This window comes from Mesoplodon densirostris, chromosome 18, assembly GCF_025265405.1.
Source record: "Mesoplodon densirostris isolate mMesDen1 chromosome 18, mMesDen1 primary haplotype, whole genome shotgun sequence".
Lineage (NCBI taxonomy): Eukaryota > Metazoa > Chordata > Mammalia > Artiodactyla > Ziphiidae > Mesoplodon > Mesoplodon densirostris.
In genome coordinates, this window is record NC_082678.1 from 61,451,940 (window position 1) to 61,477,684 (window position 25,745).

A 25,745-nucleotide genomic window follows, 5' to 3' on the forward strand; every position below is an offset into this window, starting at 1 on the left:
TTCTCAAGCCCTCCAAGATACAATCTGTGCTGTGCTCAATTATAAAACACACTTTGCGTCGGAGAGCATGAGCAGAGCACAGTGAGGGGACTCCTGGCCGGCCCCTGCCCTCAGTCCGGTCTTGCTGGCATCTCCAAACAGATCTGAGCCCCAGAACCACAAGAAAAGCCCCAGAGCTGGGGAGCAGGCCTGAGAGTTGGAAGAGGACGCTCCTGAAGGCAGCTGGAGGGATTCCACTCTGCAGGAAGCTCTCTGGACCCTGGCAAAGTGGAGCGCTCCCATCCCTTCAGCCTCTGGCTCCCTGGGGGCTTCTTCCGGTTTACGGCCCCTCCCTGAGACCCCTGCCCCCAGCCCGATGACGCTGCGCCTGGGGGCACCGAGAGCTCGCAGCCCTTACCTTAGGCACCTCGATCTCCCAGACGGTGAGGTCGACCTTCTTGGGATGGGAGCCTGCCTGGGCATTCTGGAAACCGTCAGGCTTCCTGAGGCCACAGCAGCTGTCCACCGAATCCATGCTGTTCCCGTCCGAACCTGCAGGGGAGGACGCAACACGCACAGACACCAGCCAGAGCAGTTAATAACGTCCAACTTCCAAACTCGCGTTCCTGGGAGGCCCCCACCCCTTGCCCCCTCCCTCAAACTTGGCAGGTGACTGTCAACTCGCAGTCTAGAAGGCTCAGAACAGCCCCAGTGAAAGGAGGCCTGGGGGTGTAGAGACACCTAATTTTAGCCTGTCACTTACAGTCCCACTTGCTTAATTGGCAGCCGCGCCCAGCACAGCTGCTGGAGCAGACAAGTGGTGAACTACGAAGAGAGCGACGCTGGCCCAGGAAGGGGGGGTCCACGGGGGGCCAGCAGCTCCCACGGTCTCAGCAGCTGGAAGGAGGTCCAGGCCCCCACGGAGACCAACCCGTCACAGCTGGTCCGCACCCTTCCAACTATGCAGCCCCTCAGACGAAGGGCCCCTGGTCCCCAAGGCCCCAGGCCTGGGCACACAGGCGGTGGCCTTCAGCCAAGCAGAGCTAGAGAGAGTCCCCCATCGTCCTTATCCCGGACAGGGCCCTGCCAGAGAAGGTGACGGAAGGAGGCCCCCCTTCCCTCTGCTTAGGCCTGACTCGTGCCCCTCTGAATGCTCTTCTGGGCCCAGGGTGGGTCTTCGACCCCCGCTCAAAAACCGGAGCGAAAGTTTGGTCCCGAGAGGAGAGAGCGGGAGCGGGACTGGCTCCGACAGGGGCTGCTCCAGTCCCGCGCGGGGTGTGCCAAGGGGCCCATCACAGAAAAACGGGGGCCAGACCAGCTTCAGAGAAGAGGCTCTGGCTTCAATATGGAAGGCTCAACTGCCACGAGATCACGCCTCAGAGTCTACTAACTAGGTTATTTTCCACACGGTTTCTCCAAACCCTGGACGGACACGGTCCTCTGCCGAGCAATCCACGTGCTACCTGGATGCCGAGGAGGCAGGCGCTGCTGCTAGCTAAGGACGAGTCACCGTAAAGTGACTCCTTCAACCCCGGGGGCTCAGACGGGCTTCACGCAGGGACCACCACCCCGTCGGAGAGAAGCCTGCTTAGCCGACCTGCTAGAACCGGAGGTGGCTGACGGCGGGGCTCGGCTCGTACACGGCCCCCAGCCGCTGCCCGACGGAACAGGACGGGCCTGTCACCCCAGTGACACCTAGAGGCGGCTCCAACCACACCAGGACTCCGGCAAGGCCGGCTCCACTCAGCTGGGTGGTCCCTGGGCCACTCTAAGCTTTGACTTCCTCGCGCCCAAGGCAGGGCTGGGGCGGGAGAACGCTGGAAGGCTCGAGCCTGGAGCCGGGCACAGCTAGTGCTCAGTGGGTGGCTCCACCATGCTCCCACCTGCCATGCCCACGCCTCCCCACTCACCACTCTCTCCCCTGCAGCCTGGACACATGTGAGTAGCTACTACAATCAAACTGGAGTCAGCACGGTGAGGCTGAGGGGCAAGAGGCAAAGGGAAACTCCTTTATTCCTAAAAGATTGTCACCCATTTTAAGATGCTTTAAAATAATTTTAAAAGATTTTAACACCCCTGAAGTTGGGTGCAGCTTACGGTCTCTGGCATCCTACACTCATGAGCAGCAGCATTTTTTTTTGCTTTTAGAGGTACACACAAAACAGTAGTGTCTTAATCAACAATGGCATCTTACAGGTGACAACTTGGAGCGTGTGGTACACACCAGATGCTGCTGACAGCCGTAAAATTCCCAAGGGTCCCAGCCTTCCTGGAGCCGAAACGGTAGGGAGTGGCTCCAGGACAAGCAAGCTGGATACCCACGGAGGGAATCCACGGCCTCTTTCCGTGAGATCAATGAAAACACCCCAGGCAAGCTGCAAAACCGGGGACAGGAGCTGCTGCCCTGTACGTTAGCGGTCTGGACTGTCTACGCTGGGGTCAGCACTTGAAAAACCCAGTGGACACTTCATTACCAAAGTGCCCCTTTCCCGGGGGTGGAACTGCAGCTGCCCAGAAAGGAAATGGCTGAGGTTCTCTGCGAAGGAATAGGTGGCAACACGCAGGAAGGCGCGAGCCTCCCGCAAGGATGCAAGGCTGTGGCCATTCTCTGGGCACTTACCCCGAAAGAGCTTCTGGAGAAGGAAAGCAGGCGAAGATGTGGGAACAAGCACATGATTAAAAGGAAATAAACCGTTAAAAAGCTTACCCATCCTCGGTACTCAAGGGAATTAACGCTGAGGAGGCCTCTCCTTTTCAGAAAAAAAGCTACTACGAGGTTAGCGTTTAAGAGAGACGCACACACTCAGGTTAATGGGTGAACCCAACTTTGAGCTGGTTCCTGCGGAAGGACTGGGAAGGGTCCCTGGCTGACGGACCAAGTGACAGTTCCCGTGGCTTTGGGGTTCAGGGCAGCTTAACTTCGCAGTTACCCACCAGCTCTATGCTGTACCCCGACTTTCTGCAGGCCGGCTGAGACACAGCACCGAGGAGCACCGTTACTTGCACAGGGAGCACAGGCAGGCCGGCTGCCTTTCCCGACCAAATAAAGGGAGACCCCCTGGTCCTGTGAGGGACACCCCAGGCCCTCCTACCTCCCGAGCGGTCTGCTTCCGCACCCACGGTCCATCCGTCCTCAGCCCCCAGGTCCGACAGCTCCCCTTTCAGCACCCCGTTGCTGAAGGGCACAGTACTTTCTGGCAGCAGCGGGGCGGCAGCCTTGTCCCTGGGGCTGGAGGTGGTCTCTGTACAAGAGTCTTCGAGCCCCGAAGTGCTGACGGAATCTGAGCACTGCCCAGAGGAGGCCACGGAGGGGACACCCTGGCCGCTGTTGGACACGCAGGGGACACAGGCGGCCTCTTCTGCCAGGATGCCTGCCTCGTCCAGTGACTCTCCGAGGGAGGCGGCCGGTGGAGGGCAGCGGGCCAGGGACACGTGGTGCGTGGAGTTCTTTGGCTTCCCGTCCTTGGTGGGGCTGGACACAGGGCTGGTCAGGCGGCTCACGTGGGTCTCCGGTGGTGGTAGAGCCTCTGCCAGCGGGTCTGCGGATGGGAAGGCGGCGTCCACCCGGCCCGTGGCTGCCTCCGCTGTGGCCAGAGCAGGCTCCGCGGCATCCCGGCCCGGGGCGGTTCTCTGGTGGGCTCGGGCACAGCTCTCCTCCTTCGGCCCCTGGAGCTGAGTGGCCGAGGCCTGGTGCAGCCGACCCGCGATCCTGCCCATCCTGGTGGTCAGCACCTCCTCGGTGGCCTCCAAGATCACTTTGGAGATGATCTGGAAGGCAACCTGCTCGACCTTCTCGTTTCTGTCCCAGGTCTCTTCCTTGCCCGGCTCCCGGCTGAAGTCTCCGTCCCAGCCTCTGCTGCCGCTGACCCGGGGCGCTCGCGTCTCGTCGGGCGCCGCCGGCTCCGAGTGGGCCGACTCCACGAAGCTACTCAGCAGCTTCCCCACGGGGTCCCCGTCCGCCGCCAGCAGGCTGCTCCTTCGCTTCTCTCCCCCTCCTCCCAAGGGAGCCAGGCTGGGGGCTCTGCTGCTCGGCAACTCGGGGCCCTGCTCCCGGGACAGGGGACCTTCTTCCAGCACGTTTTCTCCCATCACCGCGTCACCTGTGCCTTCGGCGCCACCCATCTCCCTGGTCTTCTCCCCGGGGCCCACCTTCTCTGCGGGGGCTGCAGACTGGCCCTGCCAGCGCCACCCTGCCGGCCTGCCCATCACGGTCTCTCGATTACACACCTCAGCTGCTTCGTGGGGGAACGGAACGCCTTTTGGGGACGGTAGGGGACACTCTAGAGGAGCGGACTTGGCTTCGTCACCCGTCAGAGCGAGCTCCACCCTGGCACTGTCCTCTTTGCGTGGTCCTGGTCGAAACCTCGTGTCCGCGGTGTTGGGAAGGCCGCCCGAGGACTCTGATCGCCGGTAGGCCGGGTGTGCCCGCGGCAGGGCCGGCGGCTCCACAGGGGGCTTGCTGGCGGTGGGGAGCTCCCTCTCGGGCGGCAGGGTGGCACCGGGGGGCGGGGCCGCCGCTCCGGGACAGGGGTCCTCCACGGGGAGCGCTTCCTCCGTGGCAGGGCCAGCCCTCAGCTTCACAGCGCTGGCCCCCATCTGTTTGTTGTGGCTGCTGATGTGCTCTTTTTTCCGAGAGAAAAACCACCACCAGCCGAGGAGCGCCAGCACTCCAGGCAGTGCCAAGGGGAAAAGGGAGCGGAACTGGATCGCCATCCTGGAGGCCTGCAGTAATTATACCTGCGAGAACAGGAGAGAGAAAGGGATGCTATGAGAGCCAGGTAAGAGGATCCTGGTATGACTGCACAGCAAAGACAAACAGGTTACGGCAGAGCCTTTGCTCCCCGACTCTCCCTGACCCTGGAAGGAGCATCCCTCCCTCTCGGCACACCCAAGACTCTGGGTGATCCTTGGAGGTGGGGGGGCAGGAAGACACACCTCCCCCCACTTCTGCTCCCTCATCCATGCACACCCCCTTGAAACAAGCTGAGCCTTCTCTTGAAACCAAATCCCTTCCTGCATCACTTCTTGATGCCGAATTCTCCCTATGTTCCCCCAAGGGACTAGTTATGTTTAGTGCTTTAGTTCTCTAAACTCCCAGAACACTTATCTATTCAGGTGGTGTTGGAGCATTTTTAAATACCAATGGAATCCACTTGTACATGTCCCTTGCGTGCACCCCCAAAATCATGAGCCAATGAAACAGTAGTTACGCAGCAGTAAAGTCAGAACAGAGGATGAGTAAGATTTTTTAAAGGGTACGGGAGGACTCCCCTGGTGGCACAGTGGTTAAGAATCTGCCTGCCAATGCAGGAGACAAAGGTTCAATCCCCGGTCTGGGAAGATCCCACATGCCGCGGAGCAACTAAGCCCGTGAGCCACAACTACTGAGCCCACGTGTTGCAACTACTGAAGCCGGCGCACCTAGAGCCTGTGTTCCGCAACAAGGGAAGCCACTGCAATGAGAAGCCCACACACTGCAACAAAGAGCAGCCCCCGCTCGCCGCAACTAGAGAAAGCCCACACGCAGCAACGAAGACACAACACAGCCGCCCCAGAAAAAGGACAGGGGATACTCCAAGGTGAGGGACCAGTAAAACACACAGTGGCGTGGAGATAGGGTCATGTTTGAGAGTCAAGTCGTTTAGTGGGCTCGATGAGGGTCCTGCACCCGCTGCAGAGTCTGGACGTTTTCCTGCAGACAACAGAGAACCAGCTTTGGTCTGCAAGGCACACACACCAAACTGTGTTTCTAGCTTATTCTGGGAGCAGGACAAAGAGTATCAAGCGAAAGAAAGCTGAAGAGCTAGTCCGTTAGAACCAGGTAAGCAGAAATAAGAGACCAGAGGAAGGCGGTAGACACGTAAAGGAGACGGGGAACTGTTTTCTTCACCTGTAAGATGGGGACACACCTTGTAAAGGATGGCTGGTATAAGGTCACTTGAGACACGTGTTAATCCTTGTAAAGCAGGGTTAGCTCTCATTAGAGGTATGTGACAAACTTATTCTAGAATACACACTTGTATCCTCTGCCTCCCATACAGCAAATTTTATTCTGTCTGCAAAAACTGTAAGTCTTCTTAAAACCAAAAATCCTCCACTGATGTGGTGAATTATTCCTTAATTTGGTTTGTGCTTTGTTGCAGAGATGAATGTAAATGCTTTAACAACTCTTATTTACTTATATCAATGTTTAATTTACTTATATCAATGTTCTCGGGAAAAACCACAGCAGAGTTCCCCAGGTGGTTCTAATGTTCAGCGGAAGCAAAAAAAGTTCAACTGCTGCAAAAAAAAAAAAAAAAAAAAAAAAAAAAAAGTCCTGGAGACTTTGCTTCTCAAAGTGCAGTTTATGGACCAGAAGCACTGAGCATCACCTGAGAAACTGCTATAAATAGAGTATCTCAGCTCTACCCTAGACCATTTATCAAGACCAGCAAAGGACTCACAAGCAACATGACAGTTTGTGAAGGAATCTAGGAAAAGTGTTCTCCTCCAAAGTGAGGGGGTCGGGAAGGGGTGGGAGGGGTCATCTCCAGAAACTCCTTCATCTGTAAAGATAAACCTTCTTGCTAATATTTGAAGATGAAACAATGGGATTGGAAAATACAAAGCAGAGTTAAACAATGGCCAGGGCTCAGAAGACTGTATTAATCCCTTCAGGCAGAAAACTTCAATGATGCTACCTTAGAGCTTCAGATTCAAACACGGAACCTCACTAGATGCTTTCCCTTGCATGGCTTAATCCTCAACCACCGGGTTTGGAATATGTATTACAATCCTAAACGTTAAAATAACTCAAGGTCACACAGCCAAGAGGTTGAACTCAGGTTCTACTCCACATTAAATCTAGAACCCACTTTAACGAGTCTGTGCAGACGAGGCGTTGTACAGGCCAAGGGAAGGAGAGGTTTGCACCCCTCTTAACACGTGATGGCCCTATTTTTTGACCCACGTCCTCAAGTAATGGAAATAAGAACAAAAATACACAAATGGGACCTAATGGAACTTCAAGGCTTTTGCAAAGGAATCAATGGAGAAAGGATTAATCTCCAAAATATACAAACAGCTCATGCAGCTCAATATCAAAACAACAAATAACTCAATCAAAAAATGGGCAGAAGACCTAAACAGACGTTTCTCCAAAGAAGACATACAGATGACCAAGAGGCACATGAAAAGATGCTCAACATCACTAATTATTAGAGAAATGCAAATCAAAACTACAGTGAGGTATCACCTCACACCAGTCAGAATGGCCATCATCAAAAAATCTACAAATAATAAATCTGGACGGTGTGGAGAAAAGGGAACCCTCTTGCACTGTTGGTGGGAATGTAAATTGATTCAGCCACTATGGAGAACAGTAGAATAGAAAAACAGAATTACCATATGACCCAGCAATCCCACAACTGGGCATATACCCTGAGGAAAGCATAATTCAAAAAGACACGTGCACCCAATGTTCACTGCAGCACTAATTACAGGTCATGGAAGCAACCTAAATGCCCATCGACAGATGAATGGATAAAGAAGATGTGGTACATAGATACAATGGAATATTACTCAGCCATAAAAAGGAATGAAATTGGGTCATTTGTAGAGACGTGGGTGGACCTAGAGACTGTCATACGGAGTGAAGTCAGTCAGAAAGAGAAAAACAAATATCGTATATTAACGCATATATGTGGAATCTAGAAAAATGGTACAGATGAACCTGCTTGCAAGGCAGAAATTGAGACACAGATGTAGGGAACCAATGTATGGACACCAAGGGGGGAAAGGAGTGGGGTGGCATGAATTGGGAGATTGGGATTGACATATATACACTATTATGTATAAAACAGATAACTAATGAGAACCTGCTATATATAGCACAGGGAACTTAACTCCTCTTTGCTGTACAGCAGAAACTAACACAACACTGTAGAACTATACCCCAATTTAAAAAAACAAAACACCTTGATGACCCTACCCTATGACCCAAAAATCCCACACCTGGAATCTTTCCTTTAGAAAAAACCCTAGGCAGAGGTCTATATAAGAGTGCTCACTGGGGTATCATTTGAAACAAGACTCAAAGCAATGGCTGCTAAATCTATTGTAGACTCCATGGTGATACCAGTTGTGGAGAATGAAGCTGATTCTCATGTACTGACATGGAAAAATTGCCATGATACAGAAAATAAAAGCTGTAGACCACTGTGGGTATGTGATGTCTATGTCCACATAATCCCATGGAAAAACTGGGAAGGATCCATGCCAAGCCTTTCAGCTGTGGAAGAGGGGAAGGTTTGTACATTGAGCTTGTATCCTACAAACCTTCCCAAACTTGTTTGTTTCCTTACCTGCAAATAGAGATAGTCTTGCCTTCTTCCTTTTGGAAAGAGAGATCTTTAAATTTCTTTACCAGAGATTCTCCAACCTGGCTGCCCATCAGCATCACTTGGGAAGCTTTTAAAATCTCACAGTGGTACCCAGATCAATTACATCGGAATCTGAGGGTGAGACCTGGGCATCGGGTTGTTTTTTTCTTTTTTCAACCCGGGTGATTCCAGTGTGCAGTCAAGTTGGGGAAATCACTGTTCTGTAACAACCTGCACACACCCGCAAAAAGGTGGTGGTAGATTATGGAGATTTGCTTTCTGTTCAGTGTCCTTCACATAAAAAAAATAAATAAAATGAAATTTGAGAAGGAAAAGAGGTTATGGGGGGCGGGCACACTCAGGATAAGGCCTGTTATCAGGAAATCAAGTCCCACCCAACAGATCACGTGCAAAAGCAAGTGGGGCTGGGGTCTGAACACAGGTTTTCTTCTCGTCAGTAAAGTTATATTCTAATTCCTTATTATTCTAATCCCGTTTCAGCAGGGCTTATAGCTGTGATTCCCATAGTATTCTAGCAATTCTCTGCTCTCAGGTGAAAGATTAAATGGAATGGGATGGAGAGGAAGAAAAAGAATCCTATGTCTTAACTACCCATAGGGGGCAGTCTCCTCACTTTACACACCAAGGACCCAAGGCCACAGACTTACATATTGTGTGTGTGTGTGTGTGTGTGTGTGTAAGGGGGGAGTTGCTACCAAGACATAAACTGCCTCTCAAAATAGCTGGAAGAAGCCCCTCCCTTTGGAACTAAAAGCCGATCACAGGGGTCTGCTCTCCAGCAGGTGTCCCCATCTCACCCCCAAGATCACAGAAGTTGGCTACACTGTAATAAGGCAGAGGTCCAACACAAACCCCCAGTCTAGCTTTGGTTCTGCACTCCAGGAGATCCACACCGCGACCCAGACCACAGCCCACGACGTCCCAGGCCTCCCCTGTCACCTCATCTGTTCCGTCCCCAGTCCTAGTTCAGACTGAACGCACAGAGCCAGCCGCCTGGGGCCATGACACGTGCTCCCTGCCTGCTGCTCTGTAGCCCAGGGACACCGCTGCCACTTGCCCACCTAACCCTGCCAGCCAAGCTCGGTGCCCAAGAGACTGAGGCTCAAGCCCCCAGATCCACCATCTATAGCCACCGCCCCCCCCCCCCCGCCCCCCAGCAGGCTACTCAGCTAATGACAGCTCAGGAAACACCGTCTGCATTCCCAAGCCAGACACATACCCCGCTGTTGTGCCAGAAGGGCTTCAGCGAAGGGGGGAGATGCTGCCGCTGTGAAGCAGTGTCACCCACCCCACGGGACCCTGAGTGTCCCACCGGACCCCAGGGCCCACCACTCTCCCCAGGGACTAGAGCGGAGGCGCCAGGAGCCGCTGCCTCTACGTAAGGAGCAGCAGCGGCCCCTCTTGTCCACGCGCACAGGGACGGGAACTGCCCGACAGGGAGAGCTCCAGGCGCTTGAGAAAAGAGGTGTGAGATCCCCAGAAAGAAGGGGAACACAGGGCTCGTTTACCTTTAGCAAAACCAGGGGATTGGGACTAGTCCAGGAGCCCGCGCCACCGAGAACAGAGCCGGGAGCCGCCGGATCAGCAGACACCCCACCCAAAGGTGGCGGGTTCAGGAGGCTAGTGGGTTTCACCAAGGGCGCGGCGGCCTGGGGGCACCTCACGGGGAGCCCCACTTCTCACCAGTCAAGAAAAGTCCCTCAGTTCCTCGGCCCCTCAACTGCGAAGGGCCCTACCTGAGCCGATTCACTAAGACAGACTTGTGCATCGGTAAGGCGCCGTTTTCCCTGCTCTACCCGGTCTGATAGGCCTGGACAGGTGGTGCAGGACGCACCCACCTTCCCTGAATCCTGACGGTGCTGCCTTCACGCGCACACACAGCTGCAGCCCTCACGAGGCCCACTGCTACCTTCCTTCTCTGGGCACAGACTCATGTATGAGCTGCTCTCTTTGCCCTGGTTTTGTGTGCATGTGGGTTTTTTTTTTTTTCTTTTTTAAACCTGAACCTCTAAAGAGGTTTGTAGTGGCATTTAACACTGGAGGTCTAACGGCTTCACACGCACTCACTAATGCAGATGGCCTCCTCCCCCAGGGCCTCCCACCCCAGGCCCAGGACACTCAGGCGCAGGAAAACCTTGCAGAAGAATGCAGAGCCGGCCCTAGCATTGGTGGGGAGGAGACCTGGCTATTTTGAATCTGGTGGCACTGAATAGCTGCCTGCTTATTTTTAGCAGGTCCATTTGCTGGGAAATAGATGCAGGCTGGCTGGCTGCCCAGTGGTCACGCAGAGCTCAAGGCAGGCACGTGCTACAGCCCCACAAGGCTGCGGCATTCACCTGGTCAGTCCGGGTTCTAAAAAGATTTCTTCCTTCTCCCAGAGGAGCAGGCAGCTTCTCAGAACAGCTTACCTCTGGAGAAGTAATGGTCTCACTTCCAAGCGTGATGACCAGTGCAGTCACTGCAGTCTAGAGCCTTCTGCTAAATAAGAAGGCAAATCTTTGGGAGATTTACTAAACAAGAAAACAAAGAGTGCTGGTTCCACTAAACCAATGTGGTTGTGGTTATTGTGGAAAAAGAGCTGCATGTGATTAATGATGGGAAAAGCGATCCTAAAACAAGAGCTTAGGGGCCAAGAGCCTTACAAGTCCAGTGTGGGCTTGGGCCTGGCCAGCGAAGCCAGGTCTACGCCGTGATCCGGGTCTTAGTTGCGGCATGCAGACCCTTAGTTGCGGCATGCATGCGGGATCTAGTTCCCCGACCAGGGATCGACCCCAGGCCCCCTGCAATGGGAGCTCAGAGTCCTACCAGTGGGCCACCAGGGTAGTCCCTACTCTGTTCGGAGTGGACGTTTAAACACTCTCCAAGAAATCTGAACATTTCTTCCATCATTCCAGCGTTACCTATTCACTTTTGCTTAAGACGGTCCCCGGGTGTTCACCAACAGGGGGCGCAAGACAGCCCCTCTCTAGAGTGTCCAGCACATCAAATTCTTGCTAAGGGGCTTCCCCTCTTGAAGGGGGCCTTCCAAGGACAGGGAACAGCTACATGACTCAGAACCTAAAGCCTAGCACTTGCTGCCACTGCGTTCAGGGGATACCGGCAGGCTGCTGGCTAGGCCCATGTCGTCCCCCACCTGCCCCCCACCCCAGAGGAAGGCCACATACACAGAGGTCTTTACAAGACTACAAGGGTGTCTCTGGGTTTCTATAGGATGCCCTTACCCAATTCCTCCTCAGGCTGAGGTTCAGCACATACAAATACGTTTAAGTCGCTGCAGGAAAACGCTTCTGGCCACCAGAAGCTCACAACCCGGATGGAGCAATCTCTGTCTCTGACACACAGATGCACCAGGCTGAGCCTGACTTCAGAAGTGGGCAAAGAGAACACAAGGAGGCTGTCTCGAGGAAGGCCGTGATTTCCTCAGGCTGTGATGGTGGGCTAACGGCATGAATTGAGGTTCTCAACCCAGATGCCGTGGGGGACGGAGGGGCAGTAGAGTAGGGCCGGACGAGTCCGGGAGCTGGAGCGGAATAGCTGGCGGGGCCAGACAGAAGGTGTCTGACCCTGACCGTCAGGACAACGGGAAGCAGCCGTGGCGGCTGTGACAGGGCCAAAGCAGAGCAAGAGGCAAAGGCCTGAGCCGTCCCCGAGGGCTGACTGCAGTCCAGGACCGGTGGCCACTGAAGTCACAGGGGGCTCCTGTCCATTTCATTTGATGTTCATTTCAATCTAAATAGCCACATACAGCTGGTGGCTACCTAGTGGACAGCGCAGTGCTAGATGGTGTCCCCAAAGACCTGAAGGAAACATAAGAGCTGGATAAATGCTGCAATGGCCAGCGCCTACCTTGCTGAGCAGAGTCTGGTCCTGCCCCTGGGGGTGGGGGATCATGGTGAGCTGGGCCACTGACCCTCAGCCGCATGGGTGGGGCCCAGGAATCACAGCACTGGTGCCATGCCTCAGGCAGATGGCCGAGGATGGGCTGTGACACCCTCAAGATTCCAAATTAGCTCACAGTGGGGACTGTCCCCCATACCCTCCATTGTGATGGCCCAGCACAACGGCCAGGGGAGCTAGTGCGGCCAGACCAACCACACTGCCCGTTCTGGGTGGACCAGCTGTCCCACAGAAGTCACGGAACACTTCCAGTCTGCTTTCCAGGAGACCGGAGGCTTCACCCAGTAACATCTGAGTGGGAGAACCTGCTCATTGAAGCCTTCTCCAACCAAAGCAGAAACTCGGGGTCCAGGACCTGAGCTCCAGGTAAGAAGAGTCAGAAGCAAAAAACCCCATCTGGACGTGGTCTCAAATTAAGAGCTCTTCCTCCTCCAGCTCAACTGAAAATTAAACTTCCACTTAGGAAAACTCGAGAAATCAGGGACCCACGCAGGGTTAACTGCCCAACCCCTCTCCTCCTCCTCTGACCAAACCCACAGCCATCCAGTCTCACTAGGCTTTAGATGATATGGGAAAATCAGTACCTCCTACAAAGGACTTCCCATCGCTTCCCTTGGGGGTAGGGATGTGGTTTTTAAAAACGTGAATGACTATGTCACATCCATCCTGCCCCTTATCCCTGGCTCCTGGCAACCTTCTTGCTTTACAAGTGAATTCTGACAGGTTTCTGAGGACAGTGATAGAGCAGGTGCCAGGAAACTGTTCCCAGGCACATGGAGTTCCCACCCATGACCGCAGAACACAAGACTGCCCAAAAGGTATGAAGGTGTGCTCTGACCACAAGCTCACCTGAAAGCTAATAGGGGCGGCATGTGCCTTCAGAAGGAGTCAGAAAAGATGCTGGTATGGAGCAAAAGACCCTTCCCACCACCACCTCGGGCGGGAAAAGCAAAGAGGTAAGACAATGACTTTCCAAATGGCAGGCAGTGCAATAGGACCAACTCAGAAATCACATGAAGGCATAAGGTAATTTCTACTCAACAAATATTTATTGGTACCAACAGGGTACAAAGCTCGGTGGGACACAGACAGGAATCAACAAACGCACTGCCCTCTTTCAAGCCTTTCAATTTCTTTGGGGGCAAAACCCCGCAGTGACCTGTTCTCCAGTGGGCCTGGTACTTCCACCCTCTGCCACTGACCAAAAGTCAGGCAAATGTCCTGGCTGGGCCAGGGGGCGGGGGTAGGAACCAGGCTGCCAGACACCCCAAATTAGGATGTTCTAGTGTCCTGGGGTGAGAGATGAAAGGACGTTAGCCTTAATGGCAGTGCCGTGGGAGCCAAGGGGGCTGGGGTGCCCCATTCAGCACGCAGACTTTCATTCTCACCACGACTTGGTACCCAGGTCCAGATCCCCTCTCATTTCAACTACTCCTGAAGTAAAGCCCGGCCTTTTGCTGGTGTGGCAGAAGGGACCTGGGGGCCTGGTTGTCTTTGCCGTCTTTCCACCAACCCTCCGCTTTCAGCTGCACAGCTCCGACCCCTGCCTTCAAAGGGGCTTGTCCTTGGGCACAGATCAGCGTGCTTCCGGTTGGCTGCCCACCCTCGCACACTTTCTCACCAAGACGAGGGAGTAAAACAAGAAAGGAGGGGGCACCAATCCAGGAAGCAACACAAGAGAAGGGGAGAAGCAAGTCCCAGGACGCAGGGGAAGCAGAGCCAGGGGACCGGGGATGCTTCCCAGGAGCGACTCGGAACTGCTGAGTCTGCGGTAAGTTTAAGCACGAGAGGAGCTTCCCGGCCATCGACCCGCAGTGGCCAAGGCCCAGGGGAGAGTCAGAGAACTGGTGAGACATACAAAGAAAACCAAGCTAAGGAAACAAAGGAAATTAACTAGGAGAAGAGAAGGCAGCGGGGAGACAAGAAAGGAAATATGGACTGCAGCCATAGCTGCAATATTTAGATCACAACACTGCCACGGGACCAAATGTTGGGTTACCTCTATACTGAGGGGATGGGGGGGGGAAGCGTAGGAGTGGGCCAAGTCCTTATCTTGCAGAGCAGAAAAACAAAACATAATATTTTTTAAAAGGAAGGAAGAAATAAAAGTGGTATACTATTTAGAAATACAGTCAGCCCTCCCTATCTATGGATGCAGAACCTGAGGACAGAGACTGTAAGGGATTTGAGCATCCACAGATTTCGGTTATCTGCGGGCGTCCTGGAACAGATGCCCCAGGAGACCAAGAGTCAACTGCGTAGAGGTAAATGGCAGGGAGGATGGCTGCCTCTAGAAGAGAACAGGACAGGGTGGGGACGCACTCCAGGCAAAGGGCTGTTCTTTCAAAGCTTAGCAGAGTCAAAAGTCAAATCTGTCTACAAGCAACGCTTTGATAGAAAATTAATACATTCTTAAGTATTAACTACAATGGATGCTCTACTATCGTACAACTTTATGTTTCTTGTTAACCATTATAACAAATATGTATTAGCACTCATTCATCTATGTACAAACTTATACTGCTTTACTTTCCCATAATAACTGATACCAATCTTCCTTCAGAAACCCCCAACTGCCCCGCTGACATACCGTAACACTCAGAAAGAGAACATGCTTACTGACAGCTAGACCCTTTCGGAGACAAGGGGTATGATCTCCCCAGCCCGCTGAGGTCTCGCCAGCATCAGGCAGCAGAACCCCCCAGGGCTAGCCATTTCATAAAGATTTTAATACCCACAGCGAGCCACAGGTTTCCACTGGGGTGTTGGGGGCGGGGAGATGGCGGAGCCCTCCGGAAGCAAAGGTGGAGGGAGGGGTAGGGAGTCACATTTCAGATGAGATAATACCGCAGAGACGCTGGAACCTGCAGCGTCTCTCAACAGATTCAGACAGCAGAGCCCTAGGCATCCCCTGCACGTAATGAATTAACCATACTCCTGTGCACCCAGAATGGTACCACTTGGCAGAGTTGAGAAAGCCAATCACTTTCTGTGCCGTGTAGATTAAACGAGGAACCCAGGCTGACGGAGGCTGGATCAAGTGTGCCTGGGAGGCGGGGAGGGGGAGCTTTGGACAGGATGGTCAGGGAAGGTCTCTCTGCAGAGGTGGCAGGAGAGTGAACAGCAAGGAGCAGCTCTGCCAAGGTCTTGAGAGGACAGGGAACGCAGAGGGGGAGAAGGTTCCAGCGGGGAGAAGACGTGCCAGCAACCTAAGGCAGGAGCAAGCCTGGCTGACTCGAGAGACAGCGAGAAGGGGCGGCAAAGACGAGGCTGGAGGGCGGCCGCCAGAGAGACCGCTGCGCGGCGTCACTGCGCAGGAGCCATGCTGGAGGTTAAGACCCTGGAAGCCCAGGTTCACCCAACTCCCTCCAGAGGGGGGACCGAGGTGCCCGAAGAGCCAGGGGGCTGTAGTTTCTGAATAAACAGAAGTTGACTGCAGCATCCACTCCAGGACACAGTGCCTCCGTGGCTGGTGGCAGGGCGGGCACATACTGTGCAAGCCAGCAGAGGTTCGCCCTGAGTTCTCAGCGAATGCACCTGCCAGGAAGCCCTGGGGGCGTCAGCCTTGGAGGACCGCAGCGAAGCCCTCACCCACAGCGCCTCCACACCCTCAAGTGAATCTGTCCCAATAAGGTGGCACAGCCCCCCTCCGGGGGGGGGCGGGTTGCGGATGGAGGACAGAGACAGACAGACACACACACACAGCCCCACAGAAGTCCCTGCCACTTCTCTGAATCGGACTTTGCGAAAACAACCTTGTTCTCCAGCCAACATAAACCATAGGCAACAGAGGACCTTATATGGCTCTAAGCTTTCTTAATCAGAAACAAGAGAGATGGGCTGGAGCTGGCAGCTCCAAGTTAGAGGAAAGAAGGGACAAGAAAGGGGGGAGAGTGGAGGGCGGCGAGGAAGACAACTTGTTTGTCAAACCCCCTTTTCGTACCTCTTCAGCCTCAGTGGCTTCCCAGTAAGAACTCCTGCTGAAGGGCACGGGTTTGCCTTCTCTCGTGGTTTTATTTTGGCTTAAGTCAGAGGATGCCAGTTATCAGGCTGCTGCGGATTCGCGGATTCATAGTTTTACAGAGTTTTTAGTGGCCCGTCCTCAGGTTGGGTGACTTCCCATGAAGATAAAACTAATGTGATTTCCTGAGAAATCGGCTGCTGGGTCGTCCTTCCCTAGGACAGCAATCCTGACCTAGGAGTGCCCGCTCACTGGGCTGCCTCGGTCACATGCCTGCCTGGCCCAGGAGGCAGGGGTGGGTCCTTGCCACAGGTCCACATAGAGAAATCAGCCCAGGGACCTCGTAAGTAACCGCACACACATACGCACCCCCCATGACAGTCTCTGGGGTGGCTTCATTCTCCTTCCTCCCCTGATTAGGAAAGGCAGCAGCTCTGGCACCAGGACCTGCCCCGTACACTGAAGCCACACGCACTTGGCCCTCCTAAAGGATACCACCTGCTAAAAACAGCACATGACAGCGCATGCTTGGCTGGGCGGGCCTCACCAAAGTCAAAGGACAAAGCGAGGAGCTTAGTCTCAGCATGGCCTCTCCTCACTAGAGACAGCGCTCACGCCCATCCCAGTGCAGCTCGGGGCAAGCCACTCCTCTCTCTCAGGAGGGGCAGGAAGGGGGGAGGGGCAGGAGATCTGTCTTCCCAGCCAAGGCTGGAGGGAAGCCGGAGGGGGGCGGGCAGGGAAGCATGCTGAGAGCGGAGGGCTGCGCTTGAAGGGATCCTGCTGCCTGCTCCAACAGGGAGCAAGCCAAGCTACTCTCAGGCGACGGCCTGTTGAGGCCAGGGAATGGTCTCGCAACCCTGTGTGAGGTCTGACAGGCCACACTATTACTAGCCAGGGAATGAGTGACTTCAAGGCTGCCTTTTCTACCAGGTGACCAAACTAAGCCAGAGTCTTGAGAGCAGTTTTCCAGGCCCTAAGGCATGGTTACGCAGCTCGAAGGCACTGGATGGTTGCATAATTCTGATAAAACACTTGCCTTAAAGATCCTTAACTTCTGCTTCCTGTAAAATGATAACATCCAAAGAAATGGGATACAAACACCTCCCTCCTAGGGCTGAATGAGGCTGTAATGACCTAACAGTCTGACTCAGTTTGTGGGATTTTATTCCTTTAAAAACCCAGTTTCACTTTCTGGATGAGGATGGAGGGGTAATGGGGCAGTTAACAAGAAACAGCCTCTAAGCATGGAGCTAGAGATACTGAACCCTGATCTAAGCCCCAAGACAGCCCAGTCCTGTGCCCTAGGATCAGCTTACCTTCCTCAGGGCCTCCGCTTCCACATACACAAACTAGAAATTCTTTTTTTTTTTTAATTAATTTATTTTTGGCTGCATTGGGTCTTCACTGCTGCGCGCGGGCTTTCTCTAGTTGCGGCGAGCGGGGGCTACTCTTCATTGTGGTGTGCGGGCTTCTCATTGCAGTGGCTTCTCTGGTTGCAGAGCACGGGCTCTAGGCGCGCGGGCTTCGGTAGTTGTGGCTCATGGGCTCTAGAGTGCAGGCTCAGTAGTTGTGGCGCACGGGCTTCGTTGCTCCGCGGCATGTGGGATCTTCCCAGACCAGGGCTCGAACCCGGTCCCCGGCATTGACAGGCAGATTCTTAACCACTGTGCCACCAGGGAAGTCCACAAAGTAGGAATTCTTAACCTCATAGGATTGAGAGAGAATAAAAAGGGAATAACGTGCAAAAACCCTGCTAAATTATCAGGTATACGGTAGGTACTCAGTAAGTGTCTGTTATGCATCTTCTGCTGTCGGGGTTCAAAAAAAGAGTTCACATTATATGCCAAAGGCCAGTCTAGTAGGGTTCAAACTACGCACACCCAGGACTAGATGAGGGCCATCTGGAAATAAAGCGCACTCCCCAGAGCCGGCTCCACACCAACACTTTGGGATCCCCACTGGGGACCAACTCTCCCCAAGGCCTTCGGTACAGCCAGGCCTCCTAACACTGAGATGGACTGGAGGAGCAGAATGAAAATGACGCTTGACCGCAAGGTGTCTGCAACCTGGTTCAGCAGAGGGCCCACACTGAGACCTGCAGGAAGTCATCAGGTGAGTGAAGGACGAAACAGCAAGTCTCCTGACGTAACGACCAAGGCCAGTGAGCACTGGCCTTGGAGAACCAGCGAGGACTTTTACACTGATAAACAGGCTCTCAAGCCAAAACGGCTTTCCAAAGGCTTAGCGTCTGGCCCCTTCACTTCACACTCCCATCCGCAGACCCGTCACGACACTCCTTTCTCAAACGGTTTCATAATTGATCACTGCCCCCCAAGCTGGCAGACCGGAACTTGTTCTGAACATGCCATGGAGAGAGCTGATAAATAACTTGTCACCAAAGCTGTTGGGTTTGTGGAATATGGAAGACTAAGCCCAAACACATGATGCTTTACAAGGCGAGACAATGAAGCTTTTAGAGTTGGGCAAAGAACTAAGTCCAGTGCTGTCCAACAGAGCTTTCTGTCATGATGAAAATGTTCCAGAACCTGCACTGTCCAGTACTGTAGCCACTGGCCACAGGAAGCCACTGAGCACCTGAAATGTGACTACTGCACCAAGGAACTAATGTTTCAATTTTACTTCATGCTTTAAAAAGTTTGTATTCAACTAGCTACACATAACTAGGAGCCACCCTACAGGACAAGGCAGCTCCAGACCCTCAACCCTAAAGACAGATTCAGGAGAATAAAGATATTGTAAAAAATAAAAATATTTAGTACAGTAGCACCTTAGAGTTAAGTGAACTTCAAATGCACCTAAAACAGTGGATTGTCATTTTTTTCTTAGACGTTGGCTTGTACCACCCAGGCATCCCCAGCCCAAACACACCCTGCCTCCCATACACAGCCCCACAGGCAACTCGACCTCCCAGCAGCCCTAAGGGGCTGACTAACTCCAGGGCTCTGAGGGGCACAACCTGAATGCCTTTGATGTTGACCAACCTTCTTTCACCAGCTGAAGAAACTAAGACCCTGAGGGCCAACAGACCTGCCTGGAACCCCAGCCAGGTTTCAACCCTGAAAGTGGCACCCAGATCTCAACCTCCACTCCACCCACAAGCCCCAATCCAGGGCTCTTGCTAGCTAAGCCCAGGGTGAAACAAGCCTCATCAGCCCTCAGCACTGCATACCTTTACTTCCAGAACGCTTCTGGGGCCCTGCTTTGTTCCTAAGTACACGGGCCTCAGTGAGGACCGGCTAAGTGAAGGCAGCCAGGCTGTACTACCAGATGGGGACGGAATGTTTACTGTCAACTGCTGCACACTTATCAAAGGCGCTGTAGAAACATTCAAGCTGGCAAGAACTGGAGAGAACGAAGACCACGTAGTAGAACCATTTAGGAGGAGGAAGAGGACACCTCGAAACTTCCTTCCAACTGAAAGCCAGCCCTCAAGATGCTGAATGATAGATAACACACATTCCTTTACTGCAACAAGCTGCTTAGAAAGCAACAGAAAGATGAGGTGAAAAGCCCATGGACTTGAGGACTCCTTGTCCTTCTCACAAAAGCCCTCTAGAGGACCGAGTTTAAGTCCAAACCCACACTTGTCGGTTTCTCTATCCCTCTATTTGTACTTTTTATTAGCCATTGAAACAATCCCGAATGAACTCTAGCTTCACCCTCCTCAACTGCACTCAGAGGTGTCAGGATTAAAGGATTAGGGAGGCGTTTGCTTGTAACTCACCTCCCAGAGTAACTATCAAGGAAGAGGTGTCCCCTAAATTTTAGTTTCCATGTCCCCACTAGCTATTTCTCCAGCTACGCTGTCCTACCCGAAACACTGTCACTGTTTTTTACACGGCCCAAGCTTAAAACTAGGTACGAGGGCCAGCAGGTTTGCTCGGTGGAAATGCCACACACAATGGGTACCTGATGTTAAATGATCAAAGGTGAAACCTGTGTGAGACATTACACCAGAAAGGGATGTGGAAGAAACAACCTGCCCTAGAAATGAAGGTTTAGGATTAAAATACATCCCACAAAGATCAGCGACTCAAATAGTATGAAATGATTTCAGTGGGATACGAGGCCCATAAGGACCCACCACCACCTGCCCAGAGCAGAGGAAAACTCCCTAGAAAGGCAAGCTGAAGGTACTAAATCACACCCAAAACTTCCCCACAAGAGCACAGCAGTCCAAACTGCAGAGAAGCCCATTCATTCTAGACTCACAGGGAAGATGAGGAAGGAGGAGCCTGGGGAGAATGGGCTGGAAGGCACCAGCTCACCAGGCACATGGGGTGTTGTAGGCTTGAGCCAGGAGGCTGGCTGGCAAAGTGTGGGGAAGCCAATTTGTTTTTCCCCTCCTTCCAACCAAGTTTCCAGGTCAGAGGTTGGGGAGTAGGGTACTTTTATTAAAATTCAAGTCACTTAACAGATTCAAGGGAAACTTAAAGTCAGTCTCAGAGACTCTTTAAGAAGGGGGGGAAAATCAACGCTTGAGCACCCATCATGTACCAGGCACAGTGTCATGCCCCACAAATATTATCTTAATTTGTCTTTAGGATGAGAGAACACTGAAAAACCTAAAACTAGCCTTCACCCACAAACGACGGTTATGACCTGGCCTGGGTTCAAAGCCCAAGAATAATTTGGGTTACCAGGTAGAGCAAAACAAATTACTTTTAAAATATTGATGCTGAGCAACCTTATACTGGAGACACATCCCCTTGGCACCTGAGCAGCCACTTCCAACAGACACCTTCACTGTCATCCTGCAGTGGCCAAGTTTGAGTGTACTTCCTAGAAAGAGCTGGGAGGAGGAAATGATATTCACACAAAGGGCTCCAGCTAGACAGTAGACCTGTCTCACTCACAGGCTGGGAGGGGATCAGTTACCTGCAACTTCTGGGCCATCATCTGACAATACATACGACAATAGAGCCTATTTAATCCAGGTAGCCACAAAGGCTTCAAAGATTTGCATACCTGTAGCACCCAGAGAACCTACTCTAGCCTAGGGCCATTCTTCGTCCGAGAATATACCCAGGAATTACTACCCAGAACCCACAAAACTAGTTTTGAGGTTCAAGAGGAAAAGTTCAACACAAGTCAGAAAAGCTCCCCCAAAATTACTTCACTTGTTTCCAGTGCTGACGAAAGTCTTAAATAATCAGCAGGTGAACCACCTGAACTTCAAGAAAAGAGGAACCTGATAAATGGTCAATTCATGCTGCCCTCTCTGCATTTCAAAGATGCTCTGTACCTTTAAGAGCAAAGAGGGTGGGTGGTGCTTACTAAGAGCCCAAACTTCTAAACAGAATTAAAAAAAAAAAAAAAACTAATCTGGGAAGGACTTAGTTACAATAACAGGGTAGCATGGTAAGGTTACTAGTTGCCAGAATTAATAGCTTCTTGTGAATGGTGTTTCTTGATCAATAATTTCGACAAAGGGGGTGGGGGGCTTGGATAGCAAACCAACCAACAGATATGACTGTACCAAGTGTCCAGCAACCGAGATTTCCCTGCAGGAAAAAAATTTAAACACCAAGCAGCCTGAACTTCATAGGGGAAAGATGGCTAGTTTAACCTAATTGTCCTGCCCACACACCCTACCCTCTCACACCTGGAGTTAAGTGCACCGGGTTTGTGTTAGCAGAGGCCGGGGGGCGGGGCAAGAAGGCGCCGGCCAACCTCTGCATCTCCGCGGAGAAGGGAGACCGCGAAACGCCCAGGGCTTCCAAGCAGTCCCGGGTCTATTCGGTACCACCCACCACACCAACAGCTCCTATCCGTCTCTTTTGCCTTCCTTGGAGGGGAAATGGGAGGAACCGCACCCAAGGGCACAAAATAGTAAAACTGGTGAAAGCCCGCCCAAACACACTTTGATCCGGAACCCCGAAACTAGCGTGGTCCCTCCGGCCCGAGGACCGGAGGTGGGTGCAGGCGGAGCCCGACACGTGACCCACAAGCCCGCGGACATTAAGTCAGCGGGCACACGGGACAGGACAGCCTCCGCCTCTCCTACACCCTTTAAGGGGCTGCAAAAGCTAATCCTCTTGAGAGACACCAAGCCTTTTACATCGGGACCCTAACTCGGTTCAAACGGCTTCCCTCTGCCCGCAACAAGGTTCCCAATCACGACCTATCTCCCAGCTCATCCTCCCGGTTCTGCAAACCGAGCCCCTTCCCCTGGTTCGCCGCACTGAACTCCCAGGGGCAGAGCGACCAGCTCCGGTTTGCCACCGCCGGCCTCGGTGGGGAGCACCCCCGGGCGATATAAAGGGGCCCAGAAGTTGGGTGAGGTTCCTCAAGTGACCAATTCAACTCCAATCCCTCAGGAGTGGGGAAGGAGTGCCCGCAGGCCTTGGGACATTTCCTCGCCCTTGTGAACACCTGGCCCTGCCCACAGCCCGCCCGCCGGCGCCTCTCCCGGCTCAGACTGGGTACACACGACCTTTGAAAAGTAAACGCGTGTGGGGTTGGGCGACCTTGGGTGGAACGCACTCAGGTCCGTCTCTCGGGAGAGTGTGCGCGCTCGGGGAAAGTTAAGCCGCAGAGGGGTATCCCGGGCGTCGCGCCCTCGCTTCCCGCCCCCAAGGATGGTGACGCGCGTGGGTGACACCGCGCGGCTGCGGAGCGCAGCCCCAGCCAAGCACACGCGATTTGTCAGCAAGAGCCCGGCGGAGAAGGACGAGGGGGCGCGCAGGCGACGAAAGAGAAAGGGCCTGCTTGACAGCAGGCGACGGGCCGGAACCCCTCTGCACGCCCTCAGCGTCGGGAGCCTCGCACCCCGTGAGTCCTGGAGCACGCGACGCACCCTGCACCTGCACCCTAGGCTCACCATCACCCCAACGGCGCCGCCCTCGGGGCCCCGGCAGGTAGTCCCCAGTTCAGCCGCTCCCTGCGGCCCCAACTTACCAGCTCCTCGGCGACCGTCGGGATGCAGAGTCCTCGCGCCGCCGCCGCCCCCTTGCCCCTCGGCCCCCGCCTCTGCCCCGCCTCTGCCCCTCTGCCAGGCCGGTCCCGCAGCGTTGCACTCCGGCCGCTCCCCCACGTGCTCGCCCAGACCGGTGGAACACAGAGACATTAAATACTGAGGACGCGCAGAGACGTGCCCGCGGCGCGACGCAAGGCCCCGCCCCCCGCCCTCGTGCCCCCGCGCCTTCCCGGCTCACCTGCGCGTGCGCGCCGCCGGCCGCTCCCGCCAGCGCCTCTGCCAGCTGCGCCAGAGGGGGCGCGGTCTAGAGTGTTCCGCCAACATCCCGCCCCCGCCGCCCGCAGGCGGGCCTTGCTCAGGCTCTCGCGAGATGAGCTGTAATCTCGGCTGGGCTCGGGAGAGAGGCCTGGCTGGAGTCTTCGGAACGCCCCTCGCTCCTCCCCCACCTACGAACCTCGAAGCTCTGGACCCCCCCCAACACCTGCGCGAGTTCGCCCGCCTCGGGTGTGGGAGATCTCGAGGGGCCAGTTAGACCATCTGCCTGCCTCTGTATAGAGAGGCCCCTGGAAAAGGCAGAGGGGCAGGTGATGCGCAGGGCTCCTCTTGCCTCCCTTGCCTATATATACTATATATTATAGATAGACTATAGATCTATATTATATAGATATATTCAGTGTAATTCATCATTACATTGTACGCATGATTTAGTGATATTAATAATTGCACAATAATAACTGCGTAATGGGAGTACGTGGCACCACTCAGATGCGGCATTCTTGTGCATTTTCACAACTTGGTGATTGTCAAAGTGAAACAAACTTTCCTCCAAAGGGGGTTAGGTTTTGGAATAGTTCCTGCCAAGAGATAGTCATCATGATCTATCAGTGACTCCCCGAGGAAACTTGGGAAAATAAATTGCCCCCAAACAGGTGGACAGGTTGGGTGTTCCAGCTGGCCAGAGACATAGGGACTTTAAGTGAAAAGAGATCATGCTAAGAACAATTACTTGGGAATATGGTTAATCCTAACTAGTTATCAAATGCAAATTTAAATGATGATGAGATACCTATTGAGTTTAAGTATAAGTTCATATATGTATATGAATCCCAATTGCATGCTGTGATTAGGGACATGAAGGAAACCATCAGGAAAGAAATAACAAGAGACCTATTTTAGGTTCTGTGGTTCAAAAAGGCCTAAGGTGAAACTGAAGCTGAAACCTCCTTGATGAGAAGGAGCTGGCCTTGCAAATTGTACTTGAGAGTAAGGGCTGGGGAGTGTTCTAGCAGAGGCAGCAACACTGTCTGTGTTGCAGGAAACAGCGTTTGGTGAACTAGATTGGTGTGGATGGACTACAGTGAAGTGGGGAGAGTGCTAGAAAAGAAGGTTGGAGGCTGTAAAGGGGGGAGGGGTTTTTGGGGGGCGGGGTGTGTGAGGGAACTGGACCACTTTATAAACCATAGTAAAGCTTAGATTTTCTTCTTCTCTGTTTAGCTCCCAGGCATACTTCTACCCCAGGGCCTTTGCACTTGCTATTCCCGCCAACTGGAATATTCTGCAGAGCTCAACTCCCTCATTTCTTTCAAGTCCTTTGCTCAGAGATCACCTACTCAGTCTCAGTGAAACCTTCCTTGGAGTCCCTGTTTAATAACTGTAAGGACACGCGCACACACACACACACACACACACACACACACAATTCCCTGTCCTTCATGCCTTCTTTATTTTTCTTCACAGCATTTACCACTATCTACATACTACATATTTCTTTCATTTCGTGAGTGGAGGCGTTGTTGAGGGTATGGCACATCGAGGGCACTCAGTAAAAATATGTGTAGTGAATGAATGGGAAGCCATTAAAGAGGGTTAAGTAGAGAGTGACACAGTATAATTTCTGTTTGGAAATGGGAGCTGTAGCTGCTAGAGGATCACTAGCATAGAAGCCGTGAGACCAGTTGGGAGGCTGGTACAGTGGTCCAGGTGAGAAATCATGTTGGCTGAGCCAAGAGTCATGGCAGTGAACATGAAGAGACTGCTTTGGACTCGAGACACTTTAGAAGCAGTAGCAACAAGACTCACTCATGTTGTTGGGGGTAAAGAAGAGGGAGCAATACTTCCTCTGGCCTGAGTTACTGTGTGAAATGGGGTGCAGTTTATTGAGACGGGGTAAGATGGGGGCAGAGAATCATTAGTTTCATTTTGGACCCATTAAGCTTGTAATGTTTTCGTAACATCCAAGTGCAAATAGTAATTAAGCTGGATATGCAAGCCTGCAGCTCAGAGGACTTGGGCTCAGAGGAGTGGATGGGAAATACAAGTAGGTATTGAAAACCATGTAAAAAGTGGATATTTTAAAGGAAGACAATGCCCTGGTGGTGGTGGAGGTAGGAAATGTCCACAAGGAAGAAACTGAAAAATGATGCCAGGGGGGTGAGACCTGGAAAGGTGGCAGGAAAAAAATGGGGGGACGGAGGCAGAGGGGAGGAAGAGGAAGAAAGAGGGAGATGGAGCTATGAGTATGGTTATGAGGAGGAGGGACAGAAAGCAGGGGCAAAGAAGGCAGAGATGTCAGTCGTATCTATGC

General features: G+C 53.1%; 1 protein-coding gene across 1 annotated transcript in view; it reads right to left on the reverse strand.

Annotated features, from left to right (window-relative positions):
* Positions 1-23,327, reverse strand: part of AKAP1 (A-kinase anchoring protein 1) — a 35,127-nt gene extending 11,800 nt beyond the window's left edge. Inside the window, exons 1-3 of the mRNA XM_060082155.1 lie at positions 23,143-23,327; positions 3,072-4,716; positions 398-531 (exon numbers count right to left, since the gene is read on the reverse strand). Of these exons, the coding sequence (XP_059938138.1) occupies positions 398-531; positions 3,072-4,692 (1,755 nt within the window). The 5' untranslated portion in view covers positions 4,693-4,716; positions 23,143-23,327. The remainder of the gene's footprint in view (positions 1-397; positions 532-3,071; positions 4,717-23,142) is intronic.
* Positions 23,328-25,745: the final 2,418 nt, after the last annotated feature.